The 20683-nt window shown below is 64.2% G+C and overlaps 1 protein-coding gene across 1 annotated transcript in view; it reads left to right on the forward strand.

Annotated features, from left to right (window-relative positions):
• Positions 1 to 562: 562 nt before the first annotated feature.
• The window catches only part of LOC311204235 (filamin-C-like), a gene marked incomplete at both ends in the record, with an annotated part of 45342 nt that continues 25221 nt past the window's right edge, over positions 563 to 20683 (forward strand). Inside the window, 9 exon segments of the mRNA XM_084280687.1 lie at positions 563 to 588; positions 2581 to 3178; positions 7650 to 7823; positions 8994 to 9156; positions 11483 to 11643; positions 13116 to 13283; positions 15010 to 15133; positions 17165 to 17321; positions 19993 to 20182. Coding sequence (XP_084136813.1) covers positions 563 to 588; positions 2581 to 3178; positions 7650 to 7823; positions 8994 to 9156; positions 11483 to 11643; positions 13116 to 13283; positions 15010 to 15133; positions 17165 to 17321; positions 19993 to 20182 — 1761 coding nt within the window.

Raw genomic sequence — 20683 nt, forward strand, 5'->3', positions numbered from 1 at the left:
GGCGTGCAACACACCCCCAGACCCCCCAGACCCCCCCAGGCCTTCCAGACCCCCCCCAGACACCCCCTCCCATACACAGACCCCCCCCCATAACGAGCCCAACATCCCTGACCCCAGCAAGGTGAGTGTGCAATGGGCGTGCAAGGGGCGTGCAACACCCCCCCAGACCCCCCAGACCCCCCCCCAGACACCCCCAGGCCCTCTAGACCCTGCCCAGACACCCCCTCCCATACACAGAGCCTCCCCATAACCAGCCCAACAGCCCTGACCCCAGCAAGGTGAGTGTGCAACAGGTGTGCAACGGGTGTGCAACACACCCCCAGACCCCCCAGACACCCCTGAGACCCCCCCAGACCCCCCCCAAACACCCCCCGACACGCAGACCCACTGACCCCCCCATAACCAGCCCTGCTGCCCCCCGACCCCAGCACGGTGAGTGTGCAACGGGTGTGCAAGGGGCGTGCAACACCCCCCCAGACACCCCAGACCCCCCCCAGACACCCCCCAAACACCCCCCAGACACCCCCCCCCACACAGACCCACGATCCACCCCCATAACCAGCCCTGCTGCCCCCCGACCCCAGCAAGGTGAGTGTGCAACGGGCGTGCAAGGGGCGTGCACATCCCCTGAGATCCCCCTGAGATCCCCCAGACCCCCTCCCAAACACCCCCCCTTGTAACCCCTCACACCCCCTTACACCCCCTTGTAACCCCCTTGTAACCCCTTGTAACCCCCTTGTAACCCCCTTAACACCCTCATGTAACCCCCTTACAACCCCTTGTAACCCCACGTAACCCGCTTGTAACCCACTCATGCCCCCTTACACCCCCTTGTAACCCCCTTGCACCCCCTTGTAACCCCCTTGTAACACACTTACACCCCTTTCCACCCCCTTGCAACCCCTTTACACCTCCTTGTAACCCCCTTACACCCGCTTGTAACCCCTTGTAACCCCCTTACACCCCCATGTAACCCCTTGTAACCCCTTGTAACCCCACATAACCCTCATGTAACCTCCTTACACCCCCTTGTAAGCCCCTTATACCCCTTTACACCACCTTGCAACCCCCTTACACCCCCTTGTAGCCCCTTGTAACCCCCATGTAACCCCCTTACACCCCCTTGTAACCCCCTTGTAACCCCCTTACACCCCCTTGTAACCCCCTTACACCCCCTTGTAACCCCTTGTAAACCCCATGTAACCCCCTTACACCCCCTTGTAACCCCCTTACACCCCCTTGTAACCCCCTTATACCCCCTTCTAACCCCTTGTAACCCCCTTGTAACCCCCTTATACCCCCTTGTAACCGCTTGTAACCCGACATAACCTTCATGTAACCCCCTTACACCCCCTTGTAACCCCCTTATACCCCCTCGGAACCCCTTGTAACCCCCTTGTAACCCCCTTACACCCCCTTACACCCCCATGTAACCCCCTTACACCTGCTTGTAACCCCATGGAACCCTCATGTAACCCCCTTACACCCCCATGTAACCCCTTGTAACCCCTTGTAACCCCACATAACCCTCATGTAACCCCCTTACACCCTCTTGTAACCCCACATAACCCTCATGTAACCCCCTTACACCCCCTTGTAACCCCCTTATACCCCTTTACACCACCTTGCAACCCCCTTACACCCCCTTGTAGCCCCTTGTAACCCCCATGTAACCCCCTTACACCCCCTTGTAACCCCTTGTAAACCCCATGTAACCCCCTTACACCCCCTTGTAACCCCCTTACACCCCCTTGTAACCCCCTTATACCCCCTTGTAACCCCTTGTAACCCCCTTGTAACCCCCTTATACCCCCTTGTAACCGCTTGTAACCCGACATAACCTTCATGTAACCCCCTTACACCCCCATGTAACCCCCTTACACCCCCTTGTAACCCCACATAACCCTCATGTAACCCCCTTACACCCCCTTGTAACCCCCTTATACCCCCTCGGAACCCCTTGTAACCCCCTTGTAACCCCCTTGTAACCCCTTGTAACCCCTTGTAACCCCCTTGTAACCCCCTTATACCCCCTTGTAACCGCTTGTAACCCGACATAACCTTCATGTAACCCCCTTACACCCCCATGTAACCCCCTTACACCTGCTTGTAACCCCATGGAACCCTCATGTAACCCCCTTACACCCCCTTGTAACCCCCTTACACCCCCTTGTAACCCCCTTACACCCCCTTGTAACCCCCTTATACCCCCTTGTAACCCCTTGTAACCCCCTTGTAACCCCCTTATACCCCCTTGTAACCGCTTGTAACCCGACATAACCTTCATGTAACCCCCTTACACCCCCATGTAACCCCCTTACACCTGCTTGTAACCCCATGGAACCCTCATGTAACCCCCTTACACCCCCTTGTAACCCCCTTATACCCTCTTGTAACCCCTTGTAACCCTCTTACACCCCCTTGTAACCCCTTGTAACCCCACGTAACCCCCTTACACCCCCTTGTAACCCCCTTATACCCCCTTGTAACCCCTTGTAACCCCCTTGTAACCCCCTTACACCCCTTTACACCCCCTTGCAACCCCCTTACACCCCCTTGTAACCCCTTCCCCCCCTCCAGGTGACCGCCTTCGGGCCAGGCCTCCAAGGCGGCCGCGTTGGCACCCCGGCTCCCTTCACCATCGACACCAAAGGCGCCGGGACGGGCGGGTTGGGGCTGACGGTGGAGGGACCTTGCGAGGCCAAAATCGAGTGTCAGGACAACGGGGACGGGTCCTGCTCCGTCTCCTACCTGCCCACCGAGCCCGGGGACTACTCCATCAACATCCTCTTCGCCGAGCGCCACATCCCCGGCAGCCCCTTCAAGGCCACGGTCACCCCGCTCTTCGACCCCACTATGGTGACGGCCACGGGGCCCGGCCTGGAGCGTGGGAAGGCTGGGGAAGCTTCCACCTTCCTGGTGGATTGTTCCAAAGCTGGAGAGGCCGAGTTGACCATCGAGATCATCTCGGAGGCCGGGGTGAAGGCTGAGGTCCTCATCCAGAACAACAGGGACGGGACTTACTCCATCACCTACACGCCAGCCTGCGCCGGCGCCTACACCATCACCATCAAGTACGGGGGACACCCTGTGCCCAAGTTCCCCGTCTGCGTGGCTGTGGAACCGGCCGTGGATACCAGCGGGGTGAAGGTCTATGGAAAAGGGGTGGAGCCCAGAGGTGGGTTACAAGGGTGGGGGTGGGGTGGAGTGGGGGAACTTGTCTCTGGGGGTGTCTCCTCCCCGTGGGTATCTCCAGGGGCATCTCCTCCCCATGGGCATCTCAACCCTGAGGGTATCTCCATGGGCATCTCCTTCCCTTGGGCATCTCCATGAGTATCCCCTCTCCATGAATATCCCCTCCCCATGAATATCCCCTCCCCATGGACAACTTGTCCCTGAGGGCATCTCCATGGGCATCTCCACCCCATGGGCATCTCCAGGGGCATCTCCTCCCCATGGACAACTTGACCCTGAGGGCATCTCCATGGGCATCTCCATGGGCATCTCCAGGGGCATCTCCTCCCCATGGGCATCTCAACCCTGAGGGCATCTCCATGGGCATCTCCTTCCCTTGGGCATTTCCATGGGCATCTCCTTCCCTTGGGCATCTCAACCCTGAGGGCATCTCCAGGGGCATCTCCTTCCCTTGGGCATCTCCATGAGTATCCCCTCCCCATGAATATCCCCTCCCCATGGACAACTTGTCCCTGAGGGCATCTCCATGGGCATCTCCTCCCCATGGGCATCTCAACCCTGAGGGCATTTCCATGGGCATCTCCTTCCCTGGGGCTTCTCCTCCCCATGGGCATCTCCATGGGCATCTCCTTCCCTTGGGCATCTCCTTCCCTTGGGCATCTCCTCCCCATGGGCATCTCAACCCTGAGGGGATCTCCATAGGCATCTCCTTCCCTGGGGCATCTCCTCCCCATGGGTATCTCCAGGGGGCATCTCCTTCCCTTGGGCACCCCAACCCTGTGGGCATCTCCACCCCATGGGCATCTCCATGAATATCCCCTCCCCATGAATGTCCCATCCCCATGGACAACTTGACCCTGAGGGCATCTCTAGGGGCATCTCCTTCCCTTGGGCATCTCCACGAATATCCCCTCCCATGAATATCCCCTCCCCATGGACAACTTGTCCCTGAGGGCATCTCCATGGGCATCTCCACCCCATGGGCATCTCCATGGATATCCCCTCCCCATGGACAACTTGACCCTGAGGGTATCTCCATGGGCATCTCCAGGGGCAGCTCCTCCCCATGGGCATCTCAACCCTGAGGGCATCTCCATGGGCATCTCCTTCCCTGGGGCTTCTCCTCCCCATGGGCATCTCCTTCCCTTGGGCATCTCCTTCCCTTGGGCATCTCCTCCCCATGGGCATCTCAACCCTGAGGGGATCTCCATGGGCATCTCCTTCCCTGGGGCATCTCCATGAATATCCCCTCCCCATGAATATCCCCTCCCCATGGACAACTTGTCCGTGAGGGCATCTCCATGGGCATCTCCTCCCCATGGGCATCTCCAGGGGCATCTCGTCCCCATGGGCATCTCAACCCTGAGGGCATCTCCAGGGGCATCTCCTTCCCTTGGGCATCACCATGAATATCCCCTCCCCGTGAATATCCCCTCCCCATGGATAACTTGACCCTGAGGGCATCTCTATGGGCATCTCCTCCCCATGGGCATCTCCTCTCCATGGGCATCTCCAGGGGCATCTCCTTCCCTTGGGCATCTCCATGAATATCCCCTCCCCATGGACAACTTGTCCCTGAGGGCATCTCCATGGGCATCTCCTCCCCATGGTCATCTCCATGGGCATCTCCTTCCCTTGGGCATCCCAACCCTGAGGGCAGCATCTCCAGGGGCATCTCCTTCCCTTGGGCATCTCCATGGGCATCTCCAGGGGCATCTTCTTCCCTTGGGCACCCCAACCCTGTGGGCATCTCCACCCCATGGGCATCTCCATGAATATCCCCTCCCCATGAATGTCCCATCCCCATGGACAACTTGTCCCTGAGGGCATCTCCATGGGCATCTCCACCCCATGGGCATCTCCAGGGGCATCTCCTCCCCATGGACAACTTGACCCTGAGGGCATCTCCATGGGCATCTCCAGGGGCATCTCCAGGGGCATCTCCTCCCCAGGGGCATCTCAACCCTGAGGGCATCTCCATGGGCATCTCCTTCCCTTGGGCATTTCCATGGGCATCTCCTTCCCTTGAGCATCTCAACCCTGAGGGCATCTCCAGGGGCATCTCCTTCCCTTGGGCATCTCCATGAGTATCCCCTCCCCATGAATATCCCCTCCCCATGGACAACTTGTCCCTGAGGGCATCTCCATGGGCATCTCCTCCCCATGGGCATCTCCAGGGGCATCTCCTCCCCATGGACAACTTGACCCTGAGGGCATCTCCAGGGGCATCTCCTTCCCTTGGGCACCCCAATCCTGTGGGCATCTCCACTCCATGGGCATCTCCATGGATATCCTCTCCCCATGAATATCCCCTCCCCATGGACAACTTGTCCCTGAGGGCATCTCCAGGGGCATCTCCTCCCCATGGGCATCTCCTTCCCTTGGGCATCTCCATGGGCATCTTCTTCCCTTGGGCATCTCCTTCCCATGGGCATATCAACCCTGAGGGCATCTCCATGGGCATCTCCTTCCCTTGGGCATCTCCATGGATATTCCTTCCCCATGAATATCCCCTCCCCATGGACAACTTGACCATGAGGGCATCTCCATGGGCTTCTCCTCCCCATGGTCATCTTGACCATGAGGGCATCTCCAGGGGCATCCCCTTCCCTTTGGGCATCTCCTCCCCTTGGGCATCTCCTCCCCTTGGGCACCCCAACCCCATGGTTATCTCCATGGACCTCTTGACCCTGAGGGCATCTCCAGGGGCATCCCTTCCCCTTGGGCATCTCCTTCCCTTGGGCATATCAACCCTGAGGGCATCTCCATGGGCATCTCCTCCCCTTGGACATCTCCTCCCCATGGGCATCTTGACCATGAGGGCATCTCCATGGGCATCCCCTTCCCTTTGGGCATCTCCTCCCCATGGGACCCTCTTCCCTGAGGGCATCTCCATGGGCATCCCCTCTCCATGGGCATCCCGACCCCCATGGCATCTCCATGGGCATCCCCTCCCCATGGGCACCCCAACCCCTGGGCATCTCCAGGGGCATCCGCTCCCCATGGGACCCTCTTCCCCATGGGCACCTCCCTGGTCCCCCCCTCCCCTCCCACCACCCCATCCCCAGTGCCACCCCCTGCCTGTGGCCACCCCCCCCACCCATGGGGGGGTCTCCTGGCACCCCCCAGCTGTCCCCTCATGGTGACAGTGGGTGGGACCCCCACCCAGGGCGGGCACCTCAGGGTGCATGGTGGGGGTGACACTGGGTGGCACCGGGGTGATGCTGGGTGATGTGGGGTGACAGATGCTGGGGTGACACTGGACGATGCCAGGTGATACTGGGTGATGCTGGGGTGACACCAGGGTGATGCCAGGCTGACACTGGGTGGTGCAGGGTGACACCAGGGTGACGCTGGGTGACACTGGGGTAACACAGGGTGACACGGGGTGATGATGGGGTGACACAAGGTGACACAGGGTGACACCAGGTGACACAGGGTGACAATGGGGTGATGCCGGGTGATGTGGGGTGATGATGGGGTGATGATGGGGTGACACCAGGTGACACTGGGTGACACCAGGTGACACAGGGTGACGATGGGGTGACGCCGGGTGACGTGGGGTGACACTGGGGTGACGCTGGGGTGACACTGGGTGACACAGGGTGATGATGGGGTGACGTCGGGTGACACCAGGTGACACAGGGTGATGATGGGGGTGACACCGGGTGACGCCGGGTGACACCGGGGTGACACAGGGTGATGATGGGGGTGACACAGGGTGACAGCGGGTGACACAGGATGATGATGGGGTGACACCAGGTGACAGTGGGGTGATGTAGGGTGACACTGGGTGACGCTGGGTGACACCGGGTGACACAGGGTGACACAGGGTGATGCTGCGGTGATGCCAGGTGACACTGGGGTGATGTGGGGTGACATCGGGTGACAATGGGGTGATGTGGGGTGATGCTGGGGTGACACCAGGTGACAGTAGGGTGGTGATGGGGTGACACAGGGTGATGATGGGGGTGACACAGGGTGACACCGGGTGACACTGGGTGATGCTGGGGTGACGCCAGGTGACACTGGAGTGATGTGGGGTGCCGCCGGGTGACATAGGGTGACATAGGGTGATGATGGGGTGACACAGAGTGACACTGGGTGACACCGGGGTGGCACAGGGTGATGATGGGGATGACACAGGGTGACACTGGGTGACGCCGGGTGATGATGGGGTGACAATAGGTGACATGGGGGTGATGTGGGGTGCCGCTGGGTGACAGCGGGTGACACAGGGTGATGCTGGGGTGACACCAGGTGACAGTGGGGTGATGATGGGGTGACGTTGGGTGACACCAGGTGACACAGGGTGATGATGGGGGTGACACAGGGTGACACCGGGTGACACAGGGTGATGCTGGGGTGGCGCCAGGTGACAGTGGGGTGATGTGGGGTGACACCGGGTGACAGTGGGGTGCCGCCGGGTGACAGCGGGTGCCGCTGTGCCGCAGGCGTCCTGCGCGAGGTGGGCACGGAGTTCACGGTGGACGCGCGGGCGCTGACGCAGGGGGGGGGTCCCCACGTGGCCGCCCGTGTCCTCAACCCCTCGGGCGCCAACACCGAGACCTTCGTCACCGACCTGGGCGACGGCACCTACCGCGTGGCCTACACCCCCTTCGAGGACGGTGAGGGACCCCAACAACCCCCCCACGCCCAGCCCCCGCCTCGGGGGACCCCCTAAACCCCCCAAAACCCACCCCCACCCTGAGGGACCCCAACACCCCCTCCAAACACCACCCCACCCTGGGGAACCCCCAAACCCACCCCCACCCTGAGTGACCCCTACACACCCCCCAAACCCACCCCTGCCCCAGGGGACCCCCCAAAACCCCACCCCAGGGCACCCCCAGACCCCCCCAAACCCCCTGAGACCCCCTCAAACCCCAACCAGAGACCCCCCAAACCCTCTGAGACCCCCCAAACCCCAATAAGGGACCTTCAAACCCCCTGAGATCCTCCAAAATCCCAACCAGTCACCCCCAAACCCCTCAAAGCACCCCTAAACCCCAACCAGGGACCCCTTGAGGCCCCCCAAACCCCAACCCAGGACCCCCAAACCCCCTGAGATCCTTCAAAACCCCAACCAGGGATCCCCAAACCCCCCAAGACACCCCCAAAACCCAACCAGGGACCCCTTGAGACCCCCCAAACCCCCACCAGGGACCCATTGAGACCCCTGAAACTCCAACCAGGGACCCCCAAACCCCCCAAGACACCCCCAAACCCCAACCAGGGACCTTCAAACCCCCTGAGATCCTCCAAAACCCCAACCAGGGACCCCAAACCCCCCAAGACACCCCCAAAACCCAACCAGGGACCTTCAAACCCACTGAGAGCCCCTAAACCCCAACCAGGGACCCCCTGAGACCCCCCAAACCCCAACCAGGGACCTTCAAACCCACTGAGAGCCCCTAAACCCCAACCAGGGACCCCCTGAGACCCCCCAAACCCCAACCAGGGACCTCTTGAGACCCCTGAAACCCCAACCAGGGACCCCCTGAGACCCCCCAAACCCCAACCAGGGACCTCTTGAGACCCCTCAAACCCCAACCAGGGACCCCCAAACCCCTCAAGACACCCCCCAAACCCCAACCAGGAACCTCTTGAGACCCCTGAAACCCCAACCAGGGACCCCTTGAGACCCCCCAAACCCCAACCAGGGACCCCCAAACCCCCCAAGACCCCCCCAAACCCCAACCAGGGACCCCCAAACCCCCCGAGACCCCCCCAAACCCCCATCCCTGTGGGTCGGGGGGTGACAGGGTGGGGTGACGCCGTGTCCCGCCCCGTCCCAGGGCTGCACCTGGTGGAGGTGACGTACGACGAGGTGTCGGTGCCCAAGAGCCCCTTCCGGGTGGGGGTGGCCGAGGGCTGCGACCCCTCCCGCGTGCGGGCGCACGGGCCCGGCCTGGAGGGCGGCCTGGTGGGCAAGGCCACGCGCTTCACCGTGGAGACCAGGTGGGAGCCGGGACCCCCCCACACCCCCACACCCCCGTCAGCCCCATCCCACCCCCCCATATCCCTCCATACCCCCCACATCCCCATCTCACCCCCCCCACATCCCCACACCCCCATCAGCCCCAGCCCACCCCCCCCACACCCCCACACCCCTGTCAGCCCCAGCCCATCCCCCCATATCCCTCCATACCCCCCACATCCCCATCCCATCCCCCTCACATCCCCACACCCCCCCATCAGCCCCAGCCCACTCCCCCCCCACACCCCCACACCCCCGTCAGCCCCATCCTACCCCCCCACATCCCCATCCCACACCCCCCACACCCCCACAACCCCCCCACATCCCCACACCCCCCCCACATCCCCACAGCCCCCCCACATCACCACACCCCCATCAGCCCCATCCCACCCCCCCACATCCCTCCACCCCCCCACATCCCCACAGCCCCCCCACATCCCCACACCCCCGTCAGACCCATCCCACCCCCCCCACATGCCCTCACCCCCATCAGCCCCATCCCACCCCCCCCACATCCCTCCACACCCCCCACATCCCCATCCCACCCCCCTCACATCCCCACACCCCCCACATCCCCATCCCACCCCCCCCACACCCCCCACATCCCCATCCCACACCCCCACACCCCTGTCAGCCCCATCCCACCCCCCTCACATCCCCACACCCCCCCATCTCCACCCTCCATCAGCCCCATCCCACCCCCCCACATCCCCACCCCCCCATCAGCCCCATCCCACCCCCCCCACATCCCCACAGCCCCCCCCACATCCCCATCCCACCCCCCCACATCCTCACAGCCCCCCCACATCCCCACACCCCCGTCAGACCCATCCCACCCCCCCCACATCCCCTCACCCCCATCAGCCCCATCCCACCCCCCCCACATCCCTCCACACCCCCCACATCCCCATCCCACCCCCATCAGCCCCATCCCACCCCCCCACACCCCCACACCCCTGTCAGCCCCAGCCCACCCCCCCCATATCCCCACACCCCCCACATCCCCATCCCACCCCCCTCACATCCCTCCACACCCCCCACATCCCCTCACCCCCGTCAGCCCCATCCCACCCCCCCACATCCCCACCCCCCCATCAACCCCAGCCCACCCCCTCCACATCCCCACCTCCATCCTCCCCATCCCATGAAAGTGCCACCTCCATCATCCCCATCCTCCCATCATGGAAGGGCCACCTTCATCCTCCTCCATCCACCTCATGGAGGGGCCACCTCCATCATCCCCATCCCATGTCATGTCCATCCCCTCGGAGGTGGCACCACCATCTCCATCCCACATCGTGGAGGTGCCACCTCCATCATCTCCACCAAGATGTCAACTCCATCCCACCCCATGGAGGGGCCACCTCTGTCACCTCCATCCCCCATCATGGAGGTGCCACCTCCATCACCTCCCCCACCCCCTGGAGGTGCCACCTCCATCATCCTCCTCCCCTGTCATGGAGGTGCCACCTCTGTCATCTCCACTGAGGTGCCACCTCCATCATCCCACCCCCATCGTGAAGGTGCCACCTCCATCATCTCCCCCCACCCCCTGGAGGTGCCACCTCCATCACCTCCCCCCCTGACATGGAGGTGCCACCTCCGTCATCTCCACTGAGGTGCCACCTCCATCATCCCCACCCCCCATCATGGAGGTGCCACCTCCATCACCTCCCCCCCTGTCATGGAGGTGCCACCTCTGTCATCTCCACTGAGGTGCCACCTCCATCTTCCTCCATCCCCCCATCATGGAAGTGCCACCTCCATCATCCCCACCCCCATCATGGAAGTGCCACCTCCATCATCCCCACCCCCCACCATGGAGGTGCCACCTCCATCATCTCCCTCACCCCATGGAGGTCCCACCTCCATCACCTCCCCCCACCCCATGGAGGTCCCACCTCCATCACCTCCCCCCCTGACATGGAGGTGCCACCTCCATCACCTCCCCCACCCCCATCATGGAGGTGACACCTCCATCATCCCCACCCCCCACCATGGAGGTGCCACCTCCATCACCTCCCCAACCCCCTGGAGGTGCCACCTCCATCATCCTCATCCCCATCATGGAGGTGACACCTCCATCATCTCCCTCACTCCATGGAGGTCCCACCTCCATCACCTCCCCCACCCCCCATCATGAAGGTGCCACCTCCATCCTCCACCCCCCATCCTTCCCATCCCCCTGCCATGGAGGTGCCACCTCCCACCCCCCTCCCATAGACCCGACCCCCCCTGGCCGTGTCACCCCCACCCCAATACCCACCCCACGCCCACCAGTGTCCCTGCCCCTTGTCCTGTCCCCAGGGGCGCGGGCACGGGGGGGCTGGGCCTGGCCATCGAGGGCCCCTCGGAGGCCAAGATGTCCTGCAAGGACAACAAGGACGGGAGCTGCACGGTGGAGTACATCCCCTTCACCCCCGGGGACTACGACGTCAACATCACCTTCGGCGGGCACCCCATCCCCGGTGGGTGGGGGGACGGGGGCTCCCGGGGGGCTGCGGGGGCGGGGGGCTGGGGAGGGGGCACCTGGGGGGCTGTGGGGCTGGGGACCGGGCACCCAGGGGGCTGGGGGGGATGGGGGGCTGAGGAGGGGGCACCTGGGGGGCTGTGGGGCTGGGGAGGGGGCACCCAGGGGGCTGGGGAGGGGGTACCAGGACCTTCGGGGGGCACCCCATCCCTGGTGGGTGGGGGGATGGGGGATTCTGGGGGCTGCGGGGGACGGGGGACTGGGGAGGGGGCACCTGGGGGGCTGTGGGGCTGGGGAGGGGGCTGGGGAGGGGGCACCAGGACCTTCGGGGGGCACCCCATCCCCGGTGGGTGGGGGGACGGGGGCACCTGGGGGGCTTGTGGTGGCTGTGGGGCTGGGGAGGGGGCTGGGGAGGGGGCACCAGGACCTTCGGAGGGCACCCCATCCCCGGTGGGTGGGGGACGGGGGCTCCCGGGAGGCTGCGGGGGACGAGGGGCTGGGGAGGGGGCACCTGGGGGGCTGCAGGGGACGGGGGTCTGGGGAGGGGGCACCTGGGGGACTGTGGGGCTGGGGAGGGGGCACCCAGGGGGCTGGGGAGGGGGTACCAGGACCTTCCGGGGGCACCCCATCCCCGGTGGGTGGGGGGACAGGGGCTCCCGGGGGGCTGCAGGGGACGGGGGGCTGGGGAGGGGGCACCTGGGGGGCTGAGGGGGACAGGGGGCTGGAGGCACCCGGGGGGCTGCGGTGGGGTCTGGGGAGGGGTCTGCAGGTCGTGGTGACCCCAGACAGGGACTGACCCACGTCCTCAGTGACCCCACGCTGACCCCACACTGACCCCTGCCCCACACTGACCCCCACCCCACACTGACCCCCGCCCCACACTGACCCCACGCTGACCCCTCCCCCACACTGACCCCCGCCCCACGCTGACCCCACACTGACCCCAGCCCCACACTGACCCCAGCCCCACACTGACCCCACACTGACCCCACACTGACCCCACACTGACCCCAGCCCCACACTGACCCCCGCCCCACACTGACCCCACACTGACCCCAGCCCCACGCTGACCCCTGCCCCACGCTGACCCCACACTGACCCCACACTGACCCCTGCCCCACGCTGACCCCACGCTGCCCCCCGCCCCACGCTGACCCCACACTGACCCCACACTGACCCCACACTGACCCCCACCCCACGCTGACCCCACACTGACCCCACACTGACCCCACACTGACCCCACGCTGACCCCTGCCCCACGCTGACCCCACACTGACCCCAGCCCCACGCTGACCCCACGCTGCCCCCCACCCCACGCTGACCCCACACTGACCCCACGCTGCCCCACGCTGACCCCACACTGACCCCAGCCCCACGCTGACCCCACGCTGCCCCCCACCCCACGCTGACCCCACACTGACCCCACGCTGCCCCCCGCCCCACGCTGACCCCGCGCTGCCCCCTTGGCAGGGAGCCCGTTCCGGGTGCCGGTGAAGGAGGTGGTGGAGCCCAGCAAGGTGAAGTGCTCGGGGCCGGGGCTGGGCCCCAGCGTGCGGGCGCGGGTGCCACAGAGCTTCACCGTGGACTGCGGCGCCGCGGGGCTGGCGCCACTCGAGGTCACGCTGCTGGGACCCGCGGGTACGGGGCCACAGGGCTGGGCTGGGGGACGAGGGGGGGGCCCGTGGGTGTCCTGCTCCAGGGGGTGTGCTACTCTGGGGTGTCTTGTCCCATGGGGTGTCAACCTCCATAGGGTGTCTAGCTCCATGGGGTGTCCTACCCAGGGGGGTCAACCTCCATGGGGTGCCCAGCTCCATGGGGTGTCCTGCTCCATAGGGTATCCTGCTCCATGGGGTGTCCTACTCATGGGTCCCCTGTCCCATAGGATGCCAACCTCCATGGGTGCCCAGCTCCATGGGTGGCCCACTCCATGGGTGTCCTGCTCCAGGGGGTGTCCTACCCAAGGGTCCCCTGTCCCATAGGATGCCCAGCTCCAGGGGGTGTCCTGCTCCAGGGGGTGTCCTACTCAGGGGTGTCTTGTCCCATGGGGTGTCCTACCCAGGGGTCCCCTGTCCCATAGGGTGCCAACCTCCATAGGGTGCCCAGCTCCATGGGGTGTCCAGCTCCATGGGGTGTCCTGCTCCATGGGTGTCCTGCTCCATGGGGTGTCCAGCTCCATGGGTGTCCTGTCCCATAGGGTGCCCAGCTCCATGGGGTGTCCTGCTCCATGAGGTGTCCTACCCAGGGGTGTCTTGTCCCATGGGGTGTCCTACTCATTGGTCCCCTGTCCCATAGGGTGCTCTGTCCCATAGGGTGCCAACCTCCATAGGGTGCCCAGCTCCATAGGGTGTCCTACTCCTTGGGGTGTCCTGCTCCATGGGGTGTCCTACTCATGGTCCCCTGTCCCATAGGGTGCCAACCTCCATAGGGTGCCCAGCTCCATAGGGTGCCAACCTCCATAGGGTGCCCAGCTCCATGGGGTGTCCTACTCAGGGGTGTCTTGTCCCATGGGGTGCCCAGCTCCATAGGGTGCCCAGCTCCATGGGGTGTCCTGCTCCATGGGGTGTCTTGTCCCATAGGGTGCCAACCTCCATAGGGTGCCCAGCTCCATAGGGTGTCCTGCTCCAGGGGGTGTCCTACTCAGGGGTGTCTTGTCCCATGGGGTGTCCTACCCAGGGGTGTCAACCTCCATGGGGTGTCCAGCTCCATGGGGTGTCTTGTCCCATGGGGTGTCCTACCCAGGGGTCCCCTGTCCCATAGGGTGCCAACCTCCATAGGGTGCCCAGCTCCATGGGGTGCCCAGCTCCATGGGGTGTCCTGCTCCATGGGGTGTCCAGCTCCATGGGGTGTCCTACTCAGGGGTGTCTTGTCCCATGGGGTGTCCTACTCATGGGTCCCCTGTCCCATAGGGTGCTCTGTCCCATAGGGTGCCAATCTCCATAGGGTGTCCAGCTCCATAGGGTGTCCTACTCCATAGGGTGCCCAGCTCCATGGGGTGTCTTGTCCCATGGGGTGTCCTACCCATGGGTGCCCAGCTCCATAGGTGTCCAGCTCCATGGGGTGTCCTACTCAGGGGTGTCTTGTCCCATGGGGTGTCCTACCCATAGGGTGCTCAGTCCCAAAGGGTGCTCAGCTCCATAGGGTGTCCTGCTCCATGGGGTGTCCTACACAGGGGTCCCTTGTCCCATGGGATGTCCTACCCAGGGGTGTCCTTCATGGGGTGTCCTACCCAGGGGTGTCCTACCCATAGCTACCACCCTCCATAGGGTGTCCCATCCACAGTTGTCCTGCCCAGAGACGACACTCCCACCCACCTGATCCCCCCCACCCCACTGGCCCCCCACCCCACTGACCCCTCTTCCCCCAGGCCTGGCTGAGCCCGTGGAGGTCCGTGACAACGGTGACGGTACCCACAAGGTCACCTACACCCCGAGCACCGACGGTCCCTACACCGTGACTGTCAAGTATGGCGGCCAGGAGGTGCCCCGCAGGTGAGGAGACACCCCACATCCCCCCGCTGACCCCACCCATCCCACCCCATCCCGTCCCATCCCATCCCATCCCCATCCCCATCCCATCCCCATCCCCATCCCCATCCCATCCCATCCCATCCCATCCCATCCCATCCCATCCCATCCCATCCCTTCCCATCCCATCCCATCCCATCCCCATCCCCATCCCCATCCCCATCCCATCCCATCCCATCCCATCCCTTCCCATCCCATCCCATCCCATCCCATCCCCATCCCCATCCCATCTCCATCCCCATCCCCATCCCATCCCATCCCCATCCCATCCCCTTGGTGCTGGTTGGCTTGTGGGTGTCTGTGGGGTGCAGAGAAGGTCCCTGTCACCCCACTGACCCCCCTTATTGCCCCCCCAGCCCCTTCAAGGTGCAGATGGTCCCTGGCCATGACCCCATCCCCATCCCATCCCATCCCATCCCATCCCATCCCATCCCCATCCCCATCCCCATCCCATCCCCATCCCATCCCCTTGGTGCTGGTTGGCTTGTGGGTGTCTGTGGGGTGCAGAGAAGGTCCCTGTCACCCCGCTGACCCCCCTTATTGCCCCTCCAGCCCCTTCAAGGTGCAGGTGGTCCCTGGCCATGACCCCATCCCCATCCCCGTCCCATCTCCATCCCATCCCCATCCCATCCCCATCCCCATCCCCACCTTCTCCCTTCCCTTGTGGGTGGCTGGGGGGGGATGTGGGGTGCAGAGAAGGTCCCTGTCACCCCGCTGACCCCCCTTATTGACCCCCCAGCCCCTTCAAGGTGCAGGTGGTCCCTGGCCATGACCCCATCCCCATCCCCATCCCATCCCATCCCCATCCCCATCCCATCCCCATCCCATCCCATCCCATCCCATCCCATCCCATCCCATCCCATCCCATCCCATCCTCATCCCCATCCCCATCCCCATCCCCATCCCATCCCATCCCCATCCCATCCCCATCCCATCCCATCCCATCCCATCCCATCCCATCCCATCCCATCCCATCCCATCCCATCCCATCCCATCCCCATCCCCATCCCCATCCCATCCCCATCCCCATCCCCATCCCCATCCCATCCCATCCCATCCCATCCCATCCCCATCCCATCCCCTTGGTGCTGGTTGGCTTGTGGGTGGCTGTGGGGTGCAGAGAAGATCCCTGTCACCCCACTGACCCCCCCTTATTGCCCCCCCAGCCCCTTCAAGGTGCAGGTGGTCCCTGGCCATGACCCCATCCCCATCCCCATCCCATCCCATCCCATCCCCATCCCCATCCCATCCCCATCCCATCCCATCCCATCCCATCCCATCCCATCCCCATCCCCATCCCCATCCCCATCCCATCCCATCCCCATCCCATCCCCATCCCATCCCATCCCATCCCATCCCATCCCATCCCATCCCATCCCATCCCCATCCCATCCCCATCCCATCCCCATCCCATCCCATCCCCATCCCATCCCCTTGGTGCTGGTTGGCTTGTGGGTGGCTGTGGGGTGCAGAGAAGATCCCTGTCACCCCACTGACCCCCCCTTATTGCCCCCCCAGCCCCTTCAAGGTGCAGGTGGTCCCCGGCCATGACCCCATCCCCATCCCCATCCCCATCCCCATCCCATCCCCATCCCATCCCCATCCCATCCCATCCCATCCCATCCCATCCCATCCCCATCCCCATCCCCACCTTCTCCCTTCCCTCGTGGGTGTCTGGAGGGGGATGTGGGGTGCAGAGAAGATCCCTGTCACCCCACTGATCCCCCTTATTGCCCCCCCAGCCCCTTCAAGGTGCAGGTGGTCCCTGGCCATGACCCCATCCCCATTCCCATCCCATCCCCATCCCCATCCCATCCCATCCCCATCCCATCCCCATCCCATCCCCATCCCATCCCCATCCCATCTCCATCCCCATCCCCATCCCATCCCATCCCATCCCCATCCCATCCCCTTGGTGCTGGTTGGCTTGTGGGTGTCTGTGGGGTGCAGAGAAGGTCCCTGTCACCCCGCTGACCCCCCCTTTTGCCCCCCCAGCCCCTTCAAGGTGCAGGTGGTCCCCGGCCATGACGCCAGCAAGGTCCGTGCCAGCGGCCCCGGGCTGAGCCCCAGCGGGTTCCCCGCCAGCCTCCCCGTGGAGTTCGGCATCGACACCCGCGAGGCCGGGCAGGGGGTGCTCAGCGTCCAGATCCTGGTGGGTGGGGGTCCAGGGGGGTGGGAAAGGAGGGGTGTAGGAGGGTGATGTGGGTGGTTATGGGATGACGCGGGTGGTTTGGGGGTAATGTGGGGGGTGACATCGTGGTGGGGGTGACGTAGGTGGTGGTGGTGGGGTGATGTGGGTGGTTGGGGGGTGAGGTGGGTGTTTCTGGGGTGACACAGGTGGTGGTGGGGTGATGTGTGTGGTTATGGGGTGATACAGGTGGTGGGGGGTGATGTGGGTGGTTTGGGGGTGATGTGTGTGGTTATGGAGCCACGTGGGTGTTTGTGGGGTGACACGGGTGGTGTTGGGGTGACATCATGGTGGGGTGACATCATGGTGGGGTGACATAGGTGGTGGTGGTGGGGTGATGTGGGTGGTTGGGGGGTGAGGTGGGTGTTTCTGGGGTGACACAGGTGGTGGTGGGGTGATGTGGGGGGTAGTGGGGTGACATAGTGGTGGGGTGACATAGGTGGTGGTTGTGGGGTGATGTGGGTGGTTGGGGGGTGATGTGGGTGGTTATGGGGTGACACAGGTGGTGGGGGGTGATGTGGGGGGTTATGGGGTGATACAGGTGGTGGGGGTGATGTGGGTGGTTATGGGGTGACACGGGTGGTTGTGGTGTGATGTGGATGCTTATGGGTTGTCACAGGTGGTTGTGGGGTGATGTGGGTGGTTGGGGGGTGATGTGGGCGGTTATGGGGTGACACAGGTGGTTGTGGGGTGATGTGGGGGGTAGTGGGGTGACATAGTGGTGGGGTGACATAGGTGGTGGTAGGGGGGTGATTTGGGTGGTTGTGGGGTGATGTGTGTGGTTATGGGGTGGTACAGGTGGTGGGGGGTGATGTGGGTGGTTTGGGGGTGATGTGAGTGGTTATGGAGCCACGTGGGTGTTTGTGGGGTGACACGGGTGGTGTTGGGGTGACATCATGGTGGGGTGACATCATGGTGGGGTGACATAGGTGGTGGTGGTGGGGTGATGTGGGTGGTTGTGGGGTGATGTGGGTGGTTTGGGGGTGATGTGGGGGGTGACATCATGGTGGGGTGACATAGGTGGTGGTGGTGGGGTGATGTGGGTGGTTGGGGGGTGAGGTGGGTGTTTATGGGGTGACACAGGTGGTTGTGGGGTGATGTGGGGGGTAGTGGGATGACATAGTGGTGGGGTGACGTAGGTGGTGGTAGGGGGGTGATGTGGGTGGTTGTGGGGTGATGTGGGTGGTTATGGGGTGGTACAGGTGGTGGGGGGTGATGTGGGTGGTTTGGGGGTGATGTGGGTGGTTATGGAGCCACGTGGGTGTTTGTGGGGTGACACGGGTGGTGTTGGGGTGACATCATGGTGGGGTGACATAGGTGGTGGTGGTGGGGTGATGTGGGTGGTTGTGGGGTGATGTGGGTGGTTATGGGGTGACACAGGTGGTGGTGGGGTGACATCGTGATGGGGTGACACGGGTGGTGATGTGGGTGGTTGTGGGGTGACACAGGCGGTTGTTGGGTGATGTGGGGGGTAGTGGGGTGACATTGTGTTGGGGTGACACGTGGGTGGTGGTAGGGGGGTGATTTGGGTGGTTGGGGGGTGAGGTGGGTGGTTATGGGGTGGCACAGGTGATTGTGGGGTGAGGTGGGGGGTGCTGGGACCACGTGGGTGTTTGTGGGGTGACATGGTTGGTGGTGGGGTGACATCGTGGTGGGGTGACACAGGTGGTGGTGGTGGGGTGATGTGGGTGGTTGTGGGGTGATTTGGGTAGTTATGGGGTGACACAGGTGGTTGTGGGGTGATGTGGGGGGTGGTGGGGCCACATGGGTGTTTGTGGGGTGACATGGGTGGTGGTGGGGTGACAGGGTGATTTGGGGGATGCTGGGCCCCGTAGATCACCCCAGACCCCCTGGCATGGGGCGCTGGGACCCACAGATCACCCCAGACCCCCTGCCATGGGGCACTGAGCCCCATACATGGTGCTGAGCCCCATAGGTCACCCCAGACCCCCTGCCATGGGGCGCTGAGCTCCCTGTGGGTCCCTGAGCCCCCCATGTGCCCCCTGTCCCCCCAGGACCCTGAGGGGCGCCCCACCAAGGCCTCAGACCCCCTGCCATGGGGCGCTGAGCCCCATAGGGGATGCTGGGTCCCACAGGTCACCCCAGACCCTCTGCCATGGGACACTGGGCTCCCTGTGGGTCCCTGAGCCCCCATGTGCCCCCTGCCCCCCAGGACCCCGAGGGGCGTCCCACCAAGTCCTCAGACCCCCTGCCATGGGGCACTGAGCCCCATAGATCACCCCAGACCCCCTGCCATGGGGTGCTGGGACCCATAGGGGATGCTGGGCCCCACAGGTCACCCCAGACCCCCTGGCATGGGGCGCTGAGCCTGACAGGTCACCCCAGACCCCCTGGCATGGGGCGCTGGGCCCCATAGGGGATGCTGGGCCCCACAGGTCACCCCAGACCCCCTGGCATGGGGCACTGAGCCCCATAGGGGATGCTGGGTCCCATAGGTCTTGCCAGACCCCCTGGCATGGGGCACTGAGCCCCATACATGGTGCTGAGCCCCACAGGTCACCCCAGACCTCCTGGCATGGGGCGCTGGACCCCATAGATCACCCCAGACCCCCTGGCATGGGGCGCTGGGCTCCCTGTGGGTCCCTGAGCCCCCCATGTGCCCCCTGCCCCCCAGGACCCCGAGGGGCGCCCCACCAAGGCGTCGGTGCGGGACCACGGGGACGGGACGCACACGGTGACCTACGTGCCGGAGCTGGCCGGGCGCTACGGGGTCAGCGTGCGCTACGGCGGCGACGAGATCCCCCGCTCGCCCTTCCGCGCCCTGGCGCTGCCCGCCGGCGACGCCAGCAAGTGCCTGGTCACAGGTGGGGATTGACTGACCCCTGACCCATAGACTGACCCCCAGACCCATAGAGTGACCCATAGAGTGACCCCAGACCCATAGAGTGACCCCAGTGACCCCTTGCCCCCCGCTCGCCCTTCCGCGCCCTGGCGCTGCCCGCCGGCGACGCCAGCAAGTGCCTGGTCACAGGTGGGGATTGACTGACCCCTGACCCATAGACTGACCCCCAGACCCATAGAGTGACCCATAGAGTGACCCCAGACCCATAGAGTGACCCCAGTGACCCCTTGCCCCCCGCTCGCCCTTCCGCGCCCTGGCGCTGCCCGCCGGCGACGCCAGCAAGTGCCTGGTCATAGGTGGGGAATGACTGACCCCCAGACTGACCGCTGACCCATAGAGTGACCCCCAGACCCATAGAGTGACCCCTGACCCATAGACTGACCCATAGAGTGACCCCCTGGCCCCCACTCACCCCTCTGCACCCTGGCGCTGCCCGCCGGCAACTCCAGCAAGTGTCTGGTCA

This window comes from Gallinula chloropus (genome assembly GCF_964237585.1).
Source record: "Gallinula chloropus genome assembly, contig: HAP1_SCAFFOLD_452, whole genome shotgun sequence".
NCBI lineage: Eukaryota > Metazoa > Chordata > Aves > Gruiformes > Rallidae > Gallinula > Gallinula chloropus.